Below are 24,889 nucleotides of genomic sequence, written 5' to 3'. Positions count from 1 at the left end.
TTTCTGAGGGGAGTGGGAAAACACAGGTAAATCATATTTCTGAAGTTGTTTAGTGTACATGTATGATATATTCAATGTATGGTTTTACCATGTTAGCCAGGATGGTCTCGATCTCCTGACCTCGTGATCCGCCCGCCTTATGCATCAACAATAATGTCCCTTACCCCAAGTCCCAAAGGTGGCAACCACTGTTACTTGATGTCCAAATGAATTGGCCTATTCTGGAGATTTCATATAAAAGCAATCATAAACGTGGCCTTTTGTGACTGGCTTCTTTTATTTATCATAATGGTTTCAAGGTCTACACAAGTTGTGGCATGTATCAGTACTTCATCACTTTTTTCACCAAAAATTTTTCTATTATAATGATATGCACGTATTTTTTAAAATTTCCTTCACTCATCAGTGTAAATTTGGTCTTTTTCCACATTCTGGCTACTGTGAATACTACTACTATAAACATTCGTACATAAGTTTTGCATTAATGTATATTTTCATTTCTTAGATGTGTATTTAGGAGTGGAATTCTGGGGTGATATGGTTTAATTGTGTCCTCACCCAAATCTCATCTTGAATTGTAGCTCCCATAATTCCCAAATGTTGTGGGAGGGACCTGGTGGGAGATAACTGAATCATGGGGGTAGTTTCCCCCATACTGTTCTCATGGTAGTAAGTCTCACAAGAGCTGATGGTTTTAGAAGGGCATTCCATTTTTGCTCGGCTCTCATTCTCTGTTGCCTGCTGCCATGTATGATGTGTCTTGCTTCAACTTTGCCATCTGCCATGATTGTGAGGCCTCCCTAGTCACATGGAACCTTAAGTTTATTAAATCTCTTTCTTTTATAAATTACCTAGTCTCAGACATGTCTTTATTAGCAGCTTGAAAACAAACTAATAAAGTAAATTGATACTGGTAGAGTGGGGTGCTGCTGTAAAGATACCCGAAAATGTGGAAACGATTTTGAAACTGGGTAACAGGCAGAGGTTGGAACAGTTGGGAGGTCTCAGAAGACGGCAGGAAAATGTGGAAAAGTTTGGAACTTCCTAGAGACTAGTTGAATGGCTCTGACCAAAATGCTGAGAGTGATATGGACAATAAAATCCAGGCTAAGGTGGTCTCAGATGGAGATAAAGAACTTGTTGGGAACTGGAGAAAAGGTGACTCTTGCTATGTTTTAGCAGAGACTGGCGGCATTTTGCCCCTGCCCTAGAGGATTGTGGAACTTTGAGCTTGAGGAAGATGATTTAGGGTATCAGCAAAGCATTCAAGAGGTGACTTGGGCGCTGTTAAAAGCATTCGGTTTTAAAAGGAAAACAGGGCGTAACAATTCAAAAAATTTGCAGCCTGATGATGTGATAGAAAAGAACAACTGCAGACACTCAACACTAGCCCATGAAAGTAGCTGGGATGGAGGCTGTATCCTGCAAAGCCACAGGGGTGGAGCTGCCCTAGATATGGGAACCCACCTCTTGTATCAGTGTGACCTGGATGTGAGACATGGAGTTAAAGGATATCATTTTGAAGCTTTAAGATTTGACTGCTCAGCTGCATTTTGGACTTGCATGGGGCCTTTAGCCCCTTGGATTTGGCCAATTTCTCCCATTTGGAACAGCTGTATTTGCCTAATGCCTGTACTGATTGTATCTAGGAAGTAAGAAATTTGCTTTTGATTTTACAGGCTCACAGGTGGATGGGACTTGCCTTGTCTCAGATGAGACTTTGGACTGTGGACTTTTGCATTAATGCTGAAATGAGTTAAGACTTTGGGAGATTGTTGGGAAGACATGATTGATTTTGAAAAGTGAGGACATGAGATCTGGGAGGGGCCAGGAGTGAAATGGTATGGTTTGGCTGTGTCCCTACCTAAATTGTATCTTGAATTGTAGCTCCCATAATTCCCATGTGTTGTTGGAGGGACCCAGTGAGATATAATTGAATCATGGGGTGGTTTCTCCCATACTGTTTTCATGGTAGTGAATAAGTCTCATGAGATCTGATGGTTTCATAAAGGGTTTCTCCTTTCACTTGGCTCTCATTCTCTCTTGTCTGCCACCATGTAAGATGTGTCTTGCTTCCCCTTCACTCTCCACCATGATTTTGAGGCTTCCCCAACCATGTGGAACTGTGAGTCCATTAAACTTCTTTCCTTTATAAATTATCCAGTCTCAGGTATGTCTTTATTAGCAGTGTGAGAACAGACTAATACATGGGGCAAATGTAACATTATGGTTAATATTTGAGGAACTGCCAAACTGTTTTACAAAGTGGCTTCATCTTACAATCCCAAGAGAAATGTATGAGTTCCAACTTCGCTACATCCATACCAATGCTTAATACTTTCTTTATATTGTAATCATGTTAGTGGGGATGGAGTAGTATGCCATTGTGGTTTTTATTTGGAATTGCTTAATGACAATAATGTCGGAAATTTTTATGTGCTTATTGGCTATTTTTATATCTTCTCTGAAAATGTATCTATTCAGCTAATATACTCATTTTTGAAATTGGGTTGTCTTCTTGTTATTGAGGTTTCCAAGTACTTCATATTCTGGACATGTTATCAAATGACACATGTATGTCATATTAGACATTAATGTGATATATGATTAGATATATGATTTGCAAGTACTGTGTTCCATTTCAAGGGCTGCATTTTTGCCTTATTGATTCTATTCTTTGAAGCTCAAAATATTTTAATTTTTATAAGGTCCAAATTATTCAATTTTTTCTTCATCTCTTGTACTGTCAGTGTTATGTGTAAAAACACATGGCTTAACCTGTGATTATGAAGATTCTTAAGTTTTTCTTCTAAAAGTTTTATAGTTTTAATTATTAGCTTTATATCTTTGATTCGTGTTTGGTAAATTTTTGTGTATGGTGTAAATTAGGGGGTCTACCTCCATTATTTAGCATCTTGATATTTAGTTCTCCAAGCATAATTTGTTGAAAAGGGTTTTCTTTCCACCACTGAATTGTCTTGGCAACCTTGTCTAAAACCAATAGACCATCAAGTTAAAACATTATTTCTGGACTCAATCTGTTCCATTGATCTATGTCTCTATATATTTCTGCCAATATCACACTGTTTTGTTACTATAGGTTTGTAGTAAGTTTTGAAATAGAGAAGTATGAGTCCTTCAACTTTATCATTTGTTTTCAATAAATTATGGCTGTTTTGCATCTCCTAAATTTCTATATGAATTTTAGGATCAGTTTATTAACTTCTGCAAAAAAAGACAACTGGTATTTCTGTTAGGGATTGTGTTGAATCTGTAGATCAATATAAATAATATTGCTATCTTATCAATATTAATTATATAGATCTACGAACATTAAATTACTTTCTATTTAATTTCTTTCAACAATGTTTTATAGTTTTTAATGTACAAGTCTTACACTTCATTTGTAAAATTTATTCCTAAGCAGGTTATATTTTTGATGTTATTGGCAAATTGAATTGAATTTCTTAATTTCATTTTTATAAATTAATTTTTATTCTTAACTGTTCATTGCTTGTGCTCTAAATTCTCCTTTAAGTACTTGATAGACTTCACTACGAATCAATGTAGGTCAGGGATTTTCTTTGTGAGAATATTTTAAATTACCAATTTAATACATTAATTTATTTTAGTTATCCTTCTTCAAGTTATCCTTCTTTTGAGTCAATTATGATAGTTTGTATCTGAACTTGTTCATTATATCTAAGTTATATGAGTTTCTATAATACAACATGTGTTAGGTCATTCATGCATTGCTATAAAGAAACAGATGAGACTGGGTCATTTATAAAGAAAAGAGGTTTAGTAAGCTCATGGCTCTGCAGGCTGCATGAGCATGGCGGGTGCTGGTATCTGCTCGGCTTCTGGGGAAGCCTCAAGGAGCTTTTACTCATAGTAGAAGGTAAAATGGAAGCAGATGCATCACATGGAGAGAGAAAGAGCAGGAGAGAGAATAAGGGGAGGTGCCATACACATTTAAACAACCAGATCTTGTGAGAACTCACTCACTATCATGAGGACAGTACCAAGTCACAAGGGACCCACCCCCAAGAACCCTGCACCAGGCCACATCTCCAACACTAGGGATTATATCTCAACATGAGATTTGGAGGGGATGTCCAAATTATATCATTCTGCCCCTGGCCCCCAAATCTCATATCCTTCTCACATTCCAAAATACAATTATCCCATCTCAATAGTCCCCAAAAGTCTTAACTTGCTCCAGCATTAACTCAAAAGTCCCAAGTCCAAGGTCTTAACTGAGTTTGAATCCATGTTCCTCCCACCTATGAGCCTATAAAATCAAAACATACAATTTACTTCCAAGATACAATGGGGAAACAGGCACTGGAAAAACATTCCCATTCCAAAAGGGATAAATTGACCAAAAGAAAGAGGATATAGGCCTCAGGCAAATCTGAAGCCCAGCAAGGCTTAAGCCTTAAAGCTCAAAATTAACTTCCTTTGACCTGTGTCCCAAATCTGGAGCACACTGGTACAAGTGGTGGGCTCCCAAGGCCTTGAATAGCTCTGCCCCCGTGTCTCTGCAGGGTATGGCCCCTGAGGTTACTCTCAGGGGTAGGAGTTGAGTAGCTGCAGCTTTTCCAGGTGCAGAGTGCAAGCTGCCAGTGGATCTACCATGCTGGGGTCTGGAGGACAGTGGTGCCCTTCCCACAGGTCCAACTAGGTGGTGCCTTAGTGGGGGCTCTGTGTAGGACCTTCAATCCCATGTTTCCATTTTGCATAACCCTAGTAGAGGTTCTCTGTGAGGGCTCCACTCCTGTAGCAGGCTTCTGCCTGGGCATCCAGGTTTTCTCATACACCCAGTGAAATCTTGGCAGAGGCTGCCAAGCCCTCCTCACTGTTGCAGTCTACATGCCTGCAGGCTTAACACTACATGGAAACCACCAAAGCTTATGGCTTGTACCCTCCAGAGGGGCATCCCAAGCTATATATGGGCCCCTTTGAGCTGCAGCTGGAGTGGCTGGCATGTAGCGAGCAGCATCCTGAGGCTATGCAGGGCAGCAGGGTTCTGTGCCAGGCCCACAAAACCATTGTTTCATCCTTAGCCTCTGGGCCTATGATAGGAGTGTCTACCTTGGAGATCTCTAAAATGCCTTTGAAGCCTTTTTCCCACTGTCTTAGCTATCAGCACCTAGCTCCTTTTTAGTCAAGCAAATATTTCTAACAAGTGGTTGCTCCACAGCCTTCTTGGATTCTTCCACCCAGAAAAGCTTTTTTGTTGTTGTTGTTGCTGTTATATGGGTAGGCTGCAAATTTTCCAAACTCTTATGCTCTGCTTTCCCTTTAAAGAGAACTTCCAACTTTAAGTCATTTCTTTGCTCCCTTATCTGAACATAGGATGTTAGAAATAGCCAGGCCGTATCTTGATCACTTTGTTTCTTAGAAATTTCTTCTACAGATACTGTAAGTCATCCCTCATAAATTCAAACACCATTTATCTCCAATGCCATTTATTAAAGAGACTGTCCTTTCTCTGTTGAGTGTTTTTAGCGCCTTTGTCAAAAATCAAGTAAAGTGGGAAGAGTGCCTTATAAAACCATCAGATCCCATGAGAACGAACTCTGTATCATAAGAACTGCATGGAGGTGACTGCCCTCATGATTTAGTTACCTCCACCTGGTTTCTCCCTGAACACATGGGGATTTGGGGGGATTATGGGCAATACAATTCAAGATAAGATTTGGGTGGGACACAAAGCCTTACCATATCAACATATCTGTTTTTATGCCATTGCCTTGTTTTTATTATAATCACTTTTCAGCGTATTTTGAAATAGAGAGTGTGATGCCTCTAGCTTTGTTCTTTTTGCTCAAAATTGTTTTGGCCATTTGGGTTCTTTTGTGTTTCCATATGAATTTAAGAATTGTTTTTTCTATTTCTGTGAAAAATGTCATGGAATTCTGATAGGGAATGCACTGAATCTATAGATCACTTTGACTAGTATGAACATTTTAACAATATTAATTTTTTCAACCCATGAGCATAGAAAGCACAGCTTTCTATTTATTACTATTTTTCTCAATTTCTTTTATCAATATTTTCTAGTTTACAGATTACAGTTTGCAGGTCTTTCACTTCCTTGATTAGATTTACACCTAAGTAATTTTTTATTGTTATTGGTAAATGGAATTGTTTGCTTATTTTTCTTTTTGAATATTTTATTAGTAGAGGAACACTACTAATTTTTGTAGGTTGATTTTGTATCCTGCAATTTTACTGAATTCATTTATCTTGTCTGCCTTTAGTGTCAGGGTAATGCTGGCCTCATAAAATTAGTCTGGGAGTATACCCTCCTATTCAATTTTTGGAAGAGTGTCAGAATAATTGACATTAATTCTTTTTAAAATATTTGGTAAAATTCAGCAGTGAAGCCTTCCTCTCCTGGGTTTCTCTTGGATCTCCTTTTTTTCTTGATCAGTCTACATAAAGACTAGATTTATATTAAATCTCAGCTAAAGATTTTATTTCCTCTATTATAAATTATTTGAATTATGGTTAATTTATGTCTAGAAAAGATGCCCACTACATATTTCGTGAGATTTAGCTACCATATTTTTAGTTGTTAAATAAAATATAAACCACAACAGAAAATAAAATCTATGCAGGTTAAAGAAATGTTAGAACTTTAGTAATATACAAATATTTTCAGCATCAAAAGTAAATATAAAATTTAATGAAAATGAGGAATTATGGAGTTTTTGAGATACAATTTCATAAAAGTGGGTTACAGAATGAAATAAAATGAAAGAAATAGAAGAGAAATAATACTGTAAGACAAAGGACTACACAAAGACAACAGTAAAGGTGACATAGATATAAAAGAGAAAAACATTATTTTATAGAAATTGGTTTTAATATTAACATAAAGCTAGATAATAAAAGTTTGATCTGGGATATTGTTACAGGTTAGTAACTAAACGGGCAATTCTTTTAGTTTTCATGAGTTTTAGGTTATCAATCATAAAAATGTTCCTTGTTCAGGCCATAAAAATGTGATCTAATGAAAAATTCTCCCACGTCAGTAAACTATATCTACATACACATGTACATAGAGAGATGACTATATATAAAATATATTACATATAGTAATTTTAACATAAGTACTCATATATAGTAATATTAATATAGTCAGTATATAATATAATAATATAGTAATCATATTTTTGTAGCATTTTAACTTAGACACACATAATGTGTTTTATTCACTACTTAGAAATATAATATTGTTTTCCTATTACTGTTTGATTGTTTATAAAACCTGAATGAGTAAGAGGCTTAGTGAATAATGGTAAGTTTAGGAAGCTTTCTTAAATAATGAGGCTTTAAGAACTAGTGGCCAGAAAAGAGACCAGAAGGTACAAACAGCTGTGTGGAATTGCACCAGAGAAATGGAAGCCCCAGCAGCAGATTGAAAGTCAGCAGCCTGGTGATGAGGAGCTACTGGAGGGAACAGTTTAAATAACAGCAGAGGGAGGGAAATGCATACATGAATAAAGAAAAAGGAGAGAGACAGACACTAGTTGGGCCTTTTTGTTAAATTAGATGAACAAAGAAATCAACAAAGTTCAGATATTTAATGAGTTGACTTCTTTGGTAGTGAAACAGATCTGAGCTGTCGGAACTAAATGCTTTAAAAACTTGAGAGGGATTTTGACACAGGTAGGTGTAAACACAGAGACTCCTAATTTTTAAGTGTTGAAAGTACACCCTATTGAAATACAAGTTGGAATGCCTGACACTTGTGAAAGATTGAAAATTTATATTTTAATCATCAATCACCTGAGTTAAGGTGCCATCAGAATTAAATTTCTAATTTTAATTTTAGAAAATGTTTGAAAAAAATAAATGTATAATTATAAATATTAACATAAACACTTATTGTGAGAGAATAAAACCAACTCAAATATATGTACAAGAAAGAGTTAATTTTAGCCCTTTATCACCCCTCAATTTCACTCCCCTCCACTAAGGCAACAATTTTTAGAAATATGTATTTTTGGAATGTCCTTCTGGACCCACTTGTATAGTTTAAAAACATATATGTTTGTGTGTGTGTGTGTGTGCGTGTGTGTGTGTGTGTCTATGTGTATAAATTTAGATTTTTTCATAAATGTGTTAATATAATTTGCAATTATTCTATTTACTGTCTTTAATGTTTCTATATCAATATATATAAATCTAGCTCATTCTTTTTAATCACTGTCTGGAATTCTATAGAATAGATATATCAAAATATGTGTAGCCAATCTTCTATTCAAGGACATTTAGGTTGTTCCCATATTTTTTACCATTACAAATATGTTTTCTGTGATTTACAAAACAAATTAATTTTTAATTACTATCCTCAATCTAATGGGAAAGCAATGTTGAATGTTTGTCCTTTATTCCCTTTCAAAATTATTTTATCCCATTTAAAATTCCTTTGATTTATTTTTCATTGCTTGACAGCAGATTAAATGGAACTAATTATGAAAGAAGACCATTGAGGGAAAACTCTGGAAATATGTAAATTTTTTCAATAGACACACGTTCTTTAAAATTCCAGTTAAGTTTTAAATGTCATGATCTTGATAAACCAGTTTGTACTAACAGTGACATACACAGAGAACAAGTTTAGAATTAGGCTGAAGTGTGTTTGAAACTCGATTCTAAGCAAGAATGCTCTGTGTGATATTTGTGTTGTGCCTCAGGGGTCCTCATCTGTGGAGAATAATAATAGCAATATCTTCTTTGTTTTTCTGAGGAACAAAAAGGGATGCTTCTGACACAAAGAATGTATTAAATTATATGCCTACCCCCATAATTAAAATATAACAAGTCTATTAATATATCCACTAAATCCTTCATGAAAGGACCAAAAACTAAAATTGGGAAATGAAAATCTATCTAGAGAGGCTTTTTTCCCTATATCTGGGTTTATATCTGACTTAGTCAAATAATCATTTTGACCATCTGCTGTCTTACCTATGAAAATCAACACTATATTGTTACTAAATGTGTATCTCAGATATTGGTTCCACAAGTGTGGTCCCTGCACTGGTGGCATCATCTGAGTTATTATAAATGAAATTGAGGCCTCATCCTATACCTACTGAACCAGAAATTCTGATGTTTAAACTCAACAATATGGGTCTCAATGTGATCACTGGGTAATTCTGAGTCATGCTCCAGGCAAACACTAGTATATATCTTAAACTCCAAGTACTAAAATGTGAGATGTTATTCATTTCACTACTTATAAACTTACAAATGAAATATATCCAAATAGTACATTTTTACCATGTCAACTGAAATTGTCAAGTGAAATTATAAGCATTATAATGATAAAGAACTCGAAACAGTGGCCTGCATTTTATCTCGCCAAATTTATCCCACATTAGTCTATTACCTGTGCTGCCTTTCAACCAGGTTTCAGAAAAGACAGTCTTACTAAGTGTTTTCAGATGCTTATCATTTAGCTGAGAGGTTAAATCTGGAATTGCTTTCAGGAACTTCCACACAGTTTTGTGTTCATATGGTGTCCTGTGAATGGGCCTCAAAAAAAAAAAAAAATTACAAATTCAGAGACCATGGCATAAATGCAAAGAAACAAACAGATCCTTAATTTTTAAGTTTCCAAATTTGTATTTTCTGTTTAGTTAAGGGTTTTTAAAAAAGAACTCTGATGCTATTCTATTTTTTCTTACTAATCAACTTTAGGATTTGTTACCCTTCCAACATTAAGATGCGCTTTCACAATACTTTAAACTTCAGGAAATTACACAATGCCTTTTTAAATAGAAAATTTCTTTTTAAATAGAAAACTCAGTACTCTTATTGTAAAGTTGCATCTCTTATCAGTAGTTATTATAATAATAATAAAGACCTCTTTTAGATATTAAAAAGATTAACGTTGTTTCCACTGTTTATTCTTAATTTTATTTTTTTTTTTGAGAAGGAGTCTCGCTCTCTCACCCAGGCTGGAGTGCAGTGACGCGATCTCGGCTCACTGCAAGCTCCGCCTCCCGGGTTCACGCCATTCTCCTGCCTCAGCCCCCGAGTAGCTGGGACTATAAGCACCCGCCACCATGCCCGGCTAATTTTTTTGTATTTTTAGTAGAGACGGGGTTTCACAGTGGTCTCGATCTCCTGACCTCGTGATCCACCCACCTTGGCCTCCCAAAGTGCTGGCATTACAAGCGTGAGCCACTAAGCCCGGCCTCTTAATTCTTTTAAGTACTATTAAAGTTAGATCAAATGGAAATATAACACTTAAGGGTATAAATCGTTAAGTGAAAAGATACATATGTACTTTTAAATGAAATATGATTATCATATAATACATGGTATTTGTTATTTATTTTTAATCATTAAAACTCTTTAATAAATGTAACACTAAATCAGGATATAAAATTCCTATCAATCTGATGTCTCAAAGGACTAACCTAGCTGTCATAAATACCATTTCAAAATACTCAGCAGTTGGCCAGGCGTGGTGGCTTATGCCTGTAATCCCAGCACTTTGGGAGGCCAAGGCGGACGGATCACGAGGTCAGGAGATCAAGACTATCCTGGCCAACATGGTGAAACCCTATCTCTACTAAAAATACAAAATACTCAGCAGTTTTCAAGCAAATTTTTAAAATTTCATGTGAAAAATCAATTTAGCATCATAAAGGGAATTTTAGACACCCATACCACACATATGGGTTTGACAGTAATAGTCCCAGTTTAGATATGACATAGTGTTGGCCCATCTGGTATCCATGTGTATGCATACAGGTTTATGTCTGTGTGTGTTTACTGAATGATATAAATTATGTTTTTTGTTTTGCGTTGTAGCAAAAATAAGTTTAAAAATACTAGCTTAGTATACAGTTTTGAGAAATACTTTTGAGAAAACTGGCTCCCTACCTAATGTCATTTACAAATTTGTTCTTCAGATGCAATAAGAAATAATTCGTATTAGAAATGGCATGATATCATAACCAAAACCTAAAATATGTGCCATTGACTTAGCAACCAAACAGGATGTGGCAAGGAAAGAATATCACAGGCTGTAAAGATAGAGGTTTTTCTTTTTTTGTTTATTTTAGTGGTAATACATTTATTAGTTGCCTCCAATAATTTGTAAGGCAGATCAAGTGCCTAGAAAACTTGCTACTTCATAGAAAGTAGCTGAAAAGAGCCAGAAAGTTATTGCGTTTTGTTTGCTTAGTGATGCTTGTTTGTAGCGATGTATTATTAACTGATTCAAGCTGATCAGTTTTCAAGTATAAATGAAAGGGAATAGAGAGGCTCTAGAAAAGTGGGACATGGTTATAAAAAGCCCAGTACTTCCTCAACCCATGTAGCAAGAAAAGACTTGAAAGTCTTCTCAGTTAAATAAAGGCGCTTAACCCTAAGGCAAAGGTCTGATGAAATAGTTTGGCCTTCCCATCCAAGCCTACTTTTTTAGATGGCCTTAAAGTAGCCTCCATTAAGAAAGATATGGGCACAAGGAATAAGCACAGAAATAAGAAACAACTTAAAAACAATGTCTGCAACATAACCTTGGCTTTGGCTGCTGCCTCATAGAAGATACTGAAAACAAATAGATACAAATTGTTATGTTTTTGAAGCATCTGTACCATTGAAGTACCTAATATTATGCTCTAAAAAAAGTTTTGACTCATTGAACTTGCAAACCAAAAGAAATTGTGCCACACTCCTCACCTTTCAAAGGGAACATGATCTCCCGTGTTCTTACATTTGTCCACCAGGTCAAAAGATAAGAGAAAACCTCCCAGGTAGTGGAGCCAGGTGCTCCTCCCAAAAAACAGATCTAAGGTCTAATTTTTAAAACTTCCAGTCCTGTTAGAGTGGAGGATTTTACAATACTAGCCCAGGAAAACAGCAATGTTGCTCTGAATCAATGACTATAATGTGTTTCCATTTCTTCCTTTTCTCTTAGTGTGAGTTTTTATTGTAATAGCCTATTCCTGGCTCTGCTATTATGTATCGTGTAAGGGGATAGCAACAAATAATCATATTTCTGGTTTTTATGTTAGCAGACCAGAAATATACATACTCATTCTTGATGGGGAGGAAGGTATGTCCTCTAAAATTCTGGACTTTGAAATGCGTAAACTAGTGAAACTTTCTATTTTTTCTTTTGGTGAAAGAGTTAATATATGTGTTGAAAAAGGGTATGCATAGTAGTTGGTAACTAGAAAGAGGCAAACTACAGAAGAGATGCTAGCTGTTCAAAAATGGGTTCCTTCTATCTCTAGTTACAAAGCTAGAATGCATTTCAAAATCATTCTGTTGTCACCATGTGACTGAATTCTAGCCAATGGGAAGTGAACTGACACAGAGATAAAGTGCAGCATATCAAATGGCCAAATTTTGTAAATATTTCATTTAAATCTGAAAGAATGTGTATGTGCATTTGTTAGGTACAAAAATCATTTGTGTAAGTGTGTATATATATAAACACATATACAATAAAAATTATAATAGTATTATGTACATCAGATATATTCATAATATAGATATGCATGGATACATGTGTGTTTGTGCCTATGTATACATATAAACAAGTGCTAACAAATTTATAACACTATGTGTCTGATATTCTTTCTGTAGATAAAATATATCAGTATACTTCCTTTACCAAGCGTATTCCCATTCAACGAATAGCAAAACTCATGCAGAGAATTGTTAAATAACTTACTCAAGATCTCATGTCTAGTCAGTGACAGAACTAAGTGGCAGGGTTCAGTTTGGCCTTGAATTGTATGTTTGAGAGTTTCAGCCCATGGTCAAAAATTTTTTGTGATTTTTCAGGTACAACCACAAGCAATTATAATGGCTTTAACTGGCAGGCCTCATGGGGGAAATCTGCCCTCCCCACACAAGACTGGCTACACAGCCAGTGCACTGCAGTCTCTGAAGGGAATTGCAGTCAAGAACTCAGCTTCCTGGCCAGCCATGCTCTCACGCTTATCTGCATTCCTAGTCCTGGCCTTCCATTTGGAATCCTCCTTGTTGGAGGATCTTGAAAACACTTTCTGCATTCGAACTCATTCAGTACTCAGGCACTTTCCACTTCTAGCCTTTCCCCAGACCTCACCCCAACCCCCAGGTCTATAAAACTGCAAAAGTCTTTGCTCAGAGCTCCCTCAACAGTGAGACAGCCATTATGTTAGTATTATGACCCGTAATTGGTGCATACGCTCACGGGGCAGGTGGATGTAACATTGAGGTCAGTGCTACCTCCAGTTTGAGATTCTTGCTTATTCCTTCACAGTGATTAAAGACTTGACTATTACTTGCATTTGGGCTTGTTGTTTTATCAGCTATTCTGATACTTGCTGCTCCACATTCTCTCTCTCCAGCTCTTCTAAGTTCCTGACAATGTTTTTAACCATGATTTAACATTATAATTTATTACTGGTTATTATTCTAATCTTCTGTGTCTTTCCTTGTATTGTATGCTTTCTATCAATGTGGTCTATATATTTCTGAGGAATTTGGATTAATACTGCAATTATGAATTTATCTATTGCTCCCCAGAATTCAGTCAGTTACTGTGTTAACATATTTTAAACTGATGTTATTTGATGAAAATACTCATTGCTTTTACCAGTACATAAAGTCTGTCTTCATTCCTTCTGAAATTTTTCCTTCAATTTCATCTTGTCAGCTACTGGGTTTGCATATTCCAGCTTCTCTTGGCCTATATATTTGCCTACATATATTTGTTATTACATTTTCAAAACGATGTATATTTTGTATTTTAAATGCTGAACTTCTATCAAACAAACTATGTTGGATGTCTGTTACCAATATTTTTTTCCCTTTCTCTATTAAAAATACAAAAGCTAGCTAGGTGTGGTGGCAGGCTCCTGTAAACCCAGCTACTCAGGAGGCTGAGGCAGGAGAATGGCTTGAACCTGGGAGACAGTGAGCCAAGATTGTGTCACTGCACTCCAGCCTGGGTGACAGAATGAGACTCCATCTCAAAAAATAAATAACTTTTTTAAAAAATTAAGTTTTTCAACCTCTGAACATATCTTTTCATTTACTTGGACCATCTTTACCTTCAACAATGTTTTATTAGTGTACAAGTCTTGTACATTTTTCTTAAATTCATTTCTAAGTATTTTAGGTCTTTGAGGGTATTCTAAGTGGTTTTGTTTTCTGCATTTCATTTTTGGATTTTTCATTGATGGTGTGTAGATTTGATATTTCTGTATTGATCTTGTATCCTGAAACATTGCTGAATGTGTTTATTATTTAAATTGAATCCACTAGATTCCTTCGGATTTTCTATATGCAAAATCATATCATTTGCAAATAGAGATAGTTTTAGTTTTCTTTTCCAATCTGATGACTTTTAGTTCTTTCTCATGAATGACTGTCTTAACTAGAACATTCACTATAATGTTACATACAAGTGGCCAGAGTAGATATCTTTGTATTTTCCTGCTATTCAACAGAAATCATTCAGTCTTTCTTCAGGTTAGCTGTGAGTTTTCCACTGATGCTGCTTATTAGATTAAGGAAGTTCTCTTCTGTTCTTATTATGTTGAGTACTTTTTTTCATCACGAATGGGTGTTGGATTTTGTCAAATTTTTCATGTTTATAAAGAAAATCATGTGGTTTTTTAAATTCTAATAATATGGTATATTACATTTGTTGATTATTAGATGTCAGAGCGACCCTGCATTACTGGAATAAATTCCATTTGGTCCTGATGGAATGTTTTTTATATGTTTCTGGATTTAGTTTGCTACTATGTTGCTGAGAATATTTGCATCAATATTCATAAGGGACATTGGTTTGTAGTTTTGTTTTCCTGTGATCCTTTTATTTGGTTTTGGTATCAGGCTAGCTCCATAGAACGAGTTGGGATGTGTTTCTCCCTTTTCTATTTTTTGAAAGATTTTGTGAAGAATTGTTTTCAGTTCCTTAAGAGTTTGGCAGAAATTACCAGTGAAACCATCTAGGACTGGCATTTGCTTTGTGAGAAGTGTTCTTTACTTAGCAATTTAATCTTTGTTATAGGTTACTTTGGAGTTCATTTTTATTCTTGAGTCAATTTTGGTAATTTGTTTATTTCTAGAAATGTTTCCTTTAATTCTAGGTTACATCATTGTTAGCATACAGTTTATTACAGGATTCCTGTATAATCTTTTTTATTTCTGCAGGGTCATTAGAGATGTCCTCTATTTCATTACTCATTTTAGTCATTTGAGTTTTCACTTTGTTTTTTTCTTAGTCAGCCTAGGTAAATTTTTCTATTTTGTTGATCTTTCTAAAGAACTAATTGTTTTTTCTTATTCATTTTTTATTCTCTATTTCATTTATTTCTTTTAGCACTTCAAATATGTTATGAAAATTCAGTCCATTTTTGTGAGCATTCATTTCACAGCATGAGTTATTTTCTCTTGCTGCTTTCAGTATTCTATGTTTCTTCTAATTTGAACACTGACTGTGATGTTTTTAGGTGTGGAGCTTTTTGTGTTTCTACTACTTGGAGTTCGCTGATTTCTTCTGTGAGTAGATTAACATTTTCCCTCAGGTTGGGAGGTTTTGAGCCATTCTTTCTTTAAATATATATTCTCTGCTCTTTTGTCTCTCCTATTCTTCTGGGATTCCCATTGTCTTTGTGCTGGTACAATGGATGGTAGCCCACAGGTCTATGAGGCTGTATTCACATTTTGTATTGTTTTTATTTTTTTATTTTAAAAACCATTTTATTGGGATATGACTGCCATAGAAAAAGCTGTACATATTTAAGGTAGACAACTTGATGAATTTGGAGGTAAGTATACACTCGTGCAACCATTACCAAAATCTATGATAAGAGTGTCTCTCCAAAGTTAACAGCATCTGAGAGCCACTAGTTTCCATCTTGGTCATTTTTATTATAAGTGTAATTTACATTAATTATTTTTAAAAATAAAACAATACAGGTATATATAAAGTTAAAATGGAAGGTACACCTACTGCCTGAACACCCACCAAATCTTCACCAAGAAGTACTCATTGTTGACAATTTGGTGTCTAAAACCCCTGCTCTAAAATTAGGAGAATCTTGTGGGGAGAAGGAAACAGAAAGTTATTTGTCAAAAGGTGCAAATTTTCAGTTACGTAAGATGGAGAAATTCTAGCAATCTACTGTACAGCATAGTGCCTACAGTTAACAATACAGTATTGTGTACTTTAAACATTGGCTAAGAGGGCAGATTTTATATTAAGTGTTCTTATCACAAAAAAAAATAAAGAACATAAGAAGAAACTATTGCAGGTGATAGATATGTATATAGCATAGATTTTGGTAATGGTTGCATGAGTTTATACTTACCTCAAATTTGTATTGTTTTTCTTTCTATTCTTCTGACTAGATAATCTTAACTGATGTATCTTTGAGCTTACTGAACCTTCCTTTCGGCAGCTCAAATCTGTTGTTGAACTCCACTAGTAGTTTTTTTTTTTAATTTTAGTTACTTACTTTTCAATTCCAGAATCTCTGTTTGTCGCTTTTTAATTTTGTGGCACTTTCTCTCATTCTGTACGTGTTGAGACACCATTGCCATTGATGTAGTTTGGATATTTGTCCCTGCCCAAATCTCATGTTGAAATGTCATCTCCGCGAGGTGTTTAGATCCTGGGAGTGGATTCCTCACAAATGGCTTGGGCCATGCTCTCAGTGATAAGTGAGCTTTCCTTCTGAGTTCACATGAGATCTGGTCATTTAGGAGTGTGGGGCACCTCCCCCCCTATATTTTCGCTTGCTCCTGCTTTCACCCTGTGACATGCCTATTGCCCTTTCACCTTGCATGATGATTGTAACCTTCCTGAGGCTTCCCTAGAAGCTGAGCAGATGCCCGCACCAGGCTTCCTGTAAAGCCTGCAGAACTGTGAGCCAATTAAACCCCTTTCTTTATAAATTATCCAGTCTCAGGTATTTATTTATGGCAATGCAAGACTAGCCTAATACAGTCACACTTTCCTCTAATTCTGTAAAGTCCATATTCTCTACAGTGTATAGCCACAGAAATATCCACTAATTTATCTCACTTGTCATCTAATAATTGTTCAAATATTTCTGTAAATGCTTCAAATATTTCTTTAAAAACTTTTGCTGATGGGCAAAAGTTGTGTGTTGTCATGCTTTCCTTGACCTCTTTGGACATGGTTTCCTTTATTTACTTGTTTCTAATCATAATAGTTGATTTAAAATCTTTGTCTGCTAAGTTCAGCATTTGAATGTCCTCAGGATATTGTTTGCTGTTAACTGCTTTTTTTGTTGCTGTATATGGGATACCTTTGCTGTTTCTTTGCATGTATCATAATTTTTGTTGAAAACTAAACATTTTGAATAATATAATATGGGAACTCTGGAAATAAGCTTTTCCCTCCTTCCCAGGGTCAAATAACAACAATGCCCTGTGAATGGGGTTTTTCCATGGAGCTGGTAGACAAGTCACATTGTGGTACGCTCTCGGAGTGGAGCTTTGTGAGGAGTTCCTCACCAGCTGTCTCCTCCAGTGGCTGCAAGCCTACTGGTTTTCATAGCTGCTGTGATTCAAGGCTATCACATAATTGGAAAAAGGAAGATTAAAACAAGTCAATATAAAAATGCTCTGCTTTTCTTACCTAGGCTTTCCTACGTTTGTTGAATAAATGTATATTGTTGCAAACATTTGACTAATTTCCAGGTTTTGAAAAAGTTTATTTTGACAAATTTTTCTAGCATTTCATTGCTTTCATAAAGGGACAGTTTCACAGAAGTTGTCACTCCACCATTCTCAAAGTCCCGCACTCAACATTGACTCTTGAATCTCTCTGATCTACAGCAATACCTACAATTTTCTCCCACAGATAAAGGTCAACCTGTATCTCAAGCACCTAATGACAAGGGGTCAGGAAAGCACACATGAAACCTGAGGGAGGGACAATAAAAATATTTGATAAACACTATTGACTAACAGAAAAGATTAAAGTCACTCAAAAGTTACAGCTCTTTATCATTTTGATGAATGAATTGGCTTATAATTTACATATTCTAACTCAAAAATAAAAAATTATTTTATATAACTACTATAATCTTTTTCTGGAAATGTCATTCCTGATCAATTTCTATTTTTCACTTTCCTTCTGACTTTCTACATGAATATCCAAGAATGTATTTAGAATACCTGATTTGGGCCATGGAGAAACAGAAGTGCTAGAAACACCCATTTCACCTCCTGTTACCACCTTTCTGTCTTGTTTGTATTAACCTATTTGGCACTGGTCTTAAGGCTTTCCCAGGCTACACGCTGGCAAATAATCAGCAGCAACTCTGCAACTCTAAAATTAAACCTCTTGAGTCTAACATACACCCCTGTGTGTACCATCCTTGGGAGGATAAATAAAAACATTCAGGTATGAGAAATTGGCTTTCACTTCTCCAAATTTAGCCTTCCATCTCTCTTAACCTCTAGTCTTCTAAATTGTCAGGAACACCTTTTACACACATTGTACCCATTCCTTTCTTACCAGTGCTTCCTGGCGCACTCTTAATGTAGGAAATACTTCAGTGAATAAAACTAGATCAGCAAAAAGTCATACATTGAGAGGTGTTTCGTAAGCTGTAATCCCCAAAGTATTACTAATAGTAGCTCTTTCTTCAATTGTGTCATTATTAAAATTATCATCATTATGAGTTATCAGACCACATACAGTGGTGTATAAAAAATACTATTCCCTTTATATTTTCATTAATTTCACCTTTCTATCTATTTCTAGACCCAATTCCAGCTGAGGGCCAAAAGCAAAATTTTAGTGTATTCTAGAGATTTCAGGCATTTCAGTGGGAAACAAAATAATTTCAGGTTGTTGTTTCTTCTCTTTCCTCTCCCAGTGATCACCTCAAACCTAGGGGCTTATAGTCATACCAAGTAGGTATCTGGCTTCTGATCATTAGTATCCATATGGGGTGGCATCTGCTGAGCTGTAATTATCATGTATAGCCTTTTTGGCATCCGTGCTGACATCCACTGAATTGCTCAGTGTTCCCAGTTGTAGGTACTCATGACCTTGGTGTTCTAAAGCTCTTGCAAATCTGTTGACTTTTCACTCTCAGGCAATTCTTCACACTTTTTGCTGATAAGAAGAGACTTTGACTACTTTAGTGAACATCTGTGAGGCCATGAAAAATTGCTTAGGACTCTCTTAAGGTTTCTATACCCCTAAAACTAATTACTCACATTTACTCAGATGTACAAAGGAAAGAGAGCTTTTGCATTTTTCTGCAACTTATCTAATCTTTCTAACAATCTCTAATCTGCTCAATTGAAGAGTAACCCAAAACGAAACCAAAAAAGCCTTGCACTTGCCTCTTAAAAATATCACATCTTCTGATACACACAATTTCTGTTCAATTTAAATGTTGAGACTAACACAAAGTTTAGTTCCCCCTCCTAGCTGATTTACACGGCCTTTCTTAAAGGGCTTAGGCTCTTAGTAAAGATGCTTAGTCTTCCAGAGTTACTCCACCCCAAATTTTTCTACCTGTGAGGGAGTATAAGCGTTCAAAAGGATTGATTGTGTCCTGTGGCAGTGGGTAGAGGAATAACTGATTTGAATATGCTCAAAATTCTGAAGTAACATAATCAATTTATATTACAGAACACATAAAAAAAGCCATTAACTTGGGTAGGATGCTTGCCAAAAAAACGACAGTAAATCAGAACACTCAGGTACAAGCAAGGGAAGAAATCAGTGAAGAAGTATGCTATAAGAAGCAATATTTAAGTCGGGCATGGTAGTTTATGCCTGTAATCCCAGCACTTTGGGAGGCCAAAGCAGGCAGATCACTTAAGGTCAGGAGTTCGAGACCAGTGTGGCCAACATGGTGAAACCCTGTTGCTACTAACAATGCAAAAATTAGCAGGTGTGGTGGTGCATACTTGTAGTCCCAGCTACTCAGGAGGCTAAGGCAGGAGAATTGCTGGAACCCAGGAGACGGAGGTCACAGTGAGCCAAGACTGCACCATTGCACTCTAGCCTGGGCAACAGAGCAAGACTGTGTCTCAAAAATAAAAATTTAAAAAAAAAAAAAAGCAATATTTAAACTGAGGATCAAAAATTCAATTTTTGGCTGGGCATGGTGATCACACCTGTAATCCCAGCACTTTGGGAGGTCAAGGTGGGTGGATCGCTTGAGGTCAGGAGTTCAAGACCAGGCTGGCCAACATAGTAAAACCCTGTCTCTACTAAAACTACAAAATTAGCCAGGTGTGATGGCATGCACCTGTAATCCCAGTTATTTGGGAGGCTGAGGCAGAAGATTCGCTCGAACCTGGGAGGTGGAGGTTGCAGAGAGCCAAGATTGTGCCACTGCCCTCCAGCCTGTGTGACAGAGCGAGACTCCATCTCAGAAAAAATAAATAAATAAATAAATTTTCTCAAGGAAATTAAAACACTAAAAAATACTAAACGGGCCGGGCGTGGTGGCTCATGCCTGTAATCCCAGCACTTTGGGATGCCGAGGCAGGTGGATCATGAGGTCTGGAGTTCGAAACCAGCCCAGCCAACATGGTGAAACCCCTGTCTCTTCTAAAAATATAAAAAATTAGCTGGGTGTGGTGGCAGGCGCCTGTAATCCCAGCTACTCGGGAGGCTGGGGCAAGAGAATTGCTTGAACCCAGGAGGCGGAGGTTGCAGTGAGTTGAGATTGCGCCATTGCACTCCAGCCTGGATGACAGGGCGAGACTCTGTCTCAAAAAAAAAAGAAAAAAAAAAAAAGACACTACATGAAGAACAAATCATGTTGCAAATGCACACACATACATATGCACACAAAACACACACACACAAAATCTGAATGTAAATAAAATAACTCCAGTCCCTCGGGATAAATTAATAAACTGGAATAAGGAGGGGAAACATACAATTTACTCATTCAAAGTGGAATAAAAATATTCTATGTAGAAAGATACACAGATTAACATTAGTCAAAATATTAAAAATTAAAAATAAGTATTCAGTAATAAAGAAATGGTTAAAGCCTTACATTTTCCCATGGGGATATTAGATAGCTTATTGTAGAATCAGGCATATAATGCAGAATTTTAGGTGGCAACAGAAATCTGCAATATTGGTGACATATTATTAGGCATTTAGTTACATAATTAAGAATATATCCAAAATACCTATCCTAGGGACAAAATTATAAGTGATTCTTAATGATCTATTTTTACAATTGAAAAACGCCATAATTAAAATGTTCACTTTAGACTCTCAGTTTTACGAGTCTTAATGATTCAAAACTCACTGCCTTCTTAAACATTGTTCCCCTTAACTACCTGCTTTTCAAGTGTCAATTTATCACACCAGTTATTTCTATTGCCTGGTTTCTTCTTTCAAAACAAGAGAACTGTACACTAGGCCATGGTTCCCCAACCTTTTTGGTACCAGGGACTGGTTTAGTGGAGACCATTTTTCGGGATGATTCAAGCGCATTACATTTATCATTAGATTCTCATAAGGCACACACAGCCTAGATCCCTTATGTAAGCAGTTCACAATAAGGTTCATGCTCCCATGAAAATCTAATGTGCCGACCTGACAGGAGCCGGAGTTCAGCTTCCCTCCCTTGCTGGTATTCACCTCCTGCTGTGTGGTCCTGTTCCTTAGGAGACACTGTATCAGTCTATGGCCCAGGGCTAGGGACCCCTGCACTAGGATATACATGAAATAGTAACTATTGCTTATTTTATTTTATCCGTTAAACTGTTATTCTAAATTACTGGGTATAGCTTAGCAAAGGAGCTGAACATTCTCTTTATTATTTATTTACTTACACTTACTTTTAAGACATCAAATTTGTTTAATTTGAAGGAATATCTGACTACCTAGGTATTAGAAATTCTGTTAAGACAGTTCCCTGTTCTTCTGTAGACAAATATAAAAGAAAAAAATTAATAAAACAGGAATATCCTGATTACAGGAAAGACTTCATTCATGGAGAATTGCCAGAAGGCTTGTGGTCTCTACAAGTGAAAGGAAATTTCAGAGATGCTGATTATTGTTACTTCTCAATGACATGTAAGAATCAAAGAAAGTATCTCTATGTCCTGTCATAAAACAATCAACTTTTAATTGGAAGTGAATTTATTTGGGGATGGAACTGATTCATGTATTTGAAAAGCTGTCAAATTAAAGATAGATTAAGATTATTCTCTCTGGCAATTATGAGTAGAAATTATTAAAATGTGATTTTTTTCTAATTAAAAAGTACAATTAAAAATACTAAATCAATAAAGCAAGTCTTTGGGGAGCTATACATAAAATGCCAGTGTTAGCTCTTTATCCAAGTCCTCCTGCTGTTTGAGTTTACACATTCTTTTAATATTGGTCAAATATAAATAACCAAATATTAACATGAGGCTGAGTCCCATATGCTATGGGAAACTTGATAATCCTTTAATATCCCTGAGAATTTGGGGAAGCTTATGTTTCTCTCAATCACTTCTTGTTAATTTTCTATTTTCATTGAATGCTTAATCTCCGATCTAGAAGGAAGAATTTTCTGTGGTTAGTTTATTTTGTTTTATTTTCAATAAAAACATATCCTTCCTACATATAAGATTGAAGTCAAACAGAGAAGAGATTACCACTTATTTTCCGTTTGTAATATTTTCACTAATGTTATCACATGATTCTTGTGACAGAAGGATTGGGCAAGAGCAGTTTTATCCAAATACACACATGAACACACATATACAGACACAGAGCACCTTGTTCAAACTAAAGCTTAGAGTGTAAATGAAGTTAATAAAAGCGGGACTATCCTAGTTAAAAGAATGGACGGGTAGGTCAGTTGCCACACTAGACCTCTTCTTACCCTACACATACCTGAAAGAACAATTAGGAATCCATAGGGCTGATGTGAAATTATAGGGAACCCAAGGTTTTCAACATGCTTACTAATTTTAACTAGCTGGTTGCTCACTATGTTTCATGTTACTATCACACAGTTATAAAGAGCATCAAGGAATTATGCTTTCTAATCCAATCGCCTTCTTTTTAAATGAGAAAGCTGAGGTTTAGATATGCTGAGTAACTTGCCCAAGGTCACAGAATAATAAATTGTGGAGCAAGAATTTTTATCTCAGGGAGTCTCATTCCAGAGCCTAGATTTCCATCCACTTTAGCCTCTACATTAAATCAAATTTTTATTATAGTGATTTTCACTTATTTTGAGTTATTGGGGCTAATTGAGTTAGGGCAGGAGATGTTCCAGGTTTATTGGATCTGACATACAATAAATTAAAAAGAATACAAATTTATAAATTAAAAATTTGGTGTAAATGTGAATAATTATTTAGAAAAAGAAGAAAGTACAACAAATCACAAAGTTTGAAAAGCTGGATAATTTTAAAACATCATAAAATCTAGAAAAAAAATTATATTTTTATGAATTAGTTGTCTATGTCACTTCATTCTACTTATTTTTCTTACTTTTTAAATTGCACTTAAAAATATTTTCACCCTTTTGTAGGACAACAATTTCTTATCATTTGGATAGAACAGACTCTTCCCTCTAGCTTGGTTGATATATTTTTTTAATTATTCTCAATAACATAGAAATATTTCCTTTAGCTTCACAACCAATTACTGGTAATGGTATATAAATTTTTAGAATTCTTGTCAAATTTAGGAAAATCTCTAACTGAATTTCTTTCATATATGCGCTAGGAAATTTAGAAAGGTTTTCCACAGATTTTGATTCTCTCTCCACTTTTAAAAGTATATGCCACTTCTGTGCCCAAATGCTTCTGCTGCCAGGTAGCTATAAGCCCTGTTGCTTCGTGTCAAGATGCTGCTGGGTCCTCATAGTGGGCAATCGGGGTGTTTCTTGATAGGCATTTCGACACTAGCACAGCTAACAGTAATTGCACATACAGCAATGACTAAGAACCAAAAATCATATCCCACTAGACTCAAATGAAATGTATCTCTAACTTAACTTTCCCTAAACTGGATCCTTAAAATGCTCAAGCCAAATCCAACACCAGGTGCCATGAAAACTGAGTGTAAGAAAAAAAGTTGACAGGTGTGATGATTAATATTAGGTGTCAACTTGGCTGCATCGAGGGATGCCTAGGTGGCTGACAATGTATTGTTTCTGGGTGTGTCTGTGAAGGTGTTACCAGAGAAGACTGACATTTGAGTTGGTGGAATGGGAGAGGAACACCCACCCGCAATTTGGGTGGGCACCATCCTATCTGCTGCCAGTGCAGCTAGAACAAAGCTGGTGGAAGAATGGGGATAATTTTGCTTGCTGATTCCCCTAGTTCTCTCTGTCTTCGCATGCCTGATGCTTCCTTCCACTTCTCCTGCCCTTGAACCTCAGATTCCCAGTCTTTGGCCTTTGGACTCTGGGACTTGCACCAGCATCTTCCTGGGGACGCTTGGGCCTTCTGCTATAGACTGAAGTCTACACTGTCGGCTTTCCTGGTTTTGAGGTTTTCAGATTTGCACTGAGCCACTACTGGCTTTTTCTTTCCCCAGCTTACAGATGGCATATGGTAGGGCTTTGCTGTATAATAATGAAAGCTAATTCTCCTTAATAAACTCTGTTATATCTATAGATATAGATATCAATATCTATATGTATCTTTATCTATATCTAAATAGATATTTAGATATAGATACATGTATCTATATCTACATATATATCTCCTATTGGTTCTGTACCTCTGGAGAATCCTGACTAATACAGCAGGCAAAGGAAAAACCCATGATTACAGTGAAAATGTCTTACTTTTACAAATATTATAGACACTTACAAGCATGTGAATATATTTCTAGAGCCTCTTTAAGGGCCTTCGAAGTGACCCA

General features: G+C 36.0%; 1 protein-coding gene and 1 long non-coding RNA gene across 8 annotated transcripts in view; one reads left to right on the top strand and one right to left on the bottom strand.

The window, feature by feature from the left end:
- CNBD1 (cyclic nucleotide binding domain containing 1) overlaps positions 1–24,889 on the bottom strand; it is a 757,690-nt gene that overhangs the window by 401,998 nt on the left and 330,803 nt on the right. For all 7 annotated transcript variants that reach the window (XM_055286700.2, XM_055286699.2, XM_055286698.2 and 4 more), the window contains exon 5: positions 9,413–9,558. In XM_055286700.2, coding sequence (XP_055142675.1) covers positions 9,413–9,558 — 146 coding nt within the window. The remainder of the gene's footprint in view (positions 1–9,412; positions 9,559–24,889) is intronic.
- The window catches only part of LOC129486581 (uncharacterized), a 66,789-nt gene that overhangs the window by 12,004 nt on the left and 29,896 nt on the right, over positions 1–24,889 (top strand). The window lies entirely within an intron of this gene.

This window comes from Symphalangus syndactylus, chromosome 7 (assembly GCF_028878055.3).
Source record: "Symphalangus syndactylus isolate Jambi chromosome 7, NHGRI_mSymSyn1-v2.1_pri, whole genome shotgun sequence".
NCBI classification, from domain to species: Eukaryota; Metazoa; Chordata; class Mammalia; order Primates; family Hylobatidae; genus Symphalangus; species Symphalangus syndactylus.
The sequence above is the reverse complement of the archived record's forward strand: the minus strand, read 5'-3'. Positions and strand labels throughout refer to the sequence as shown.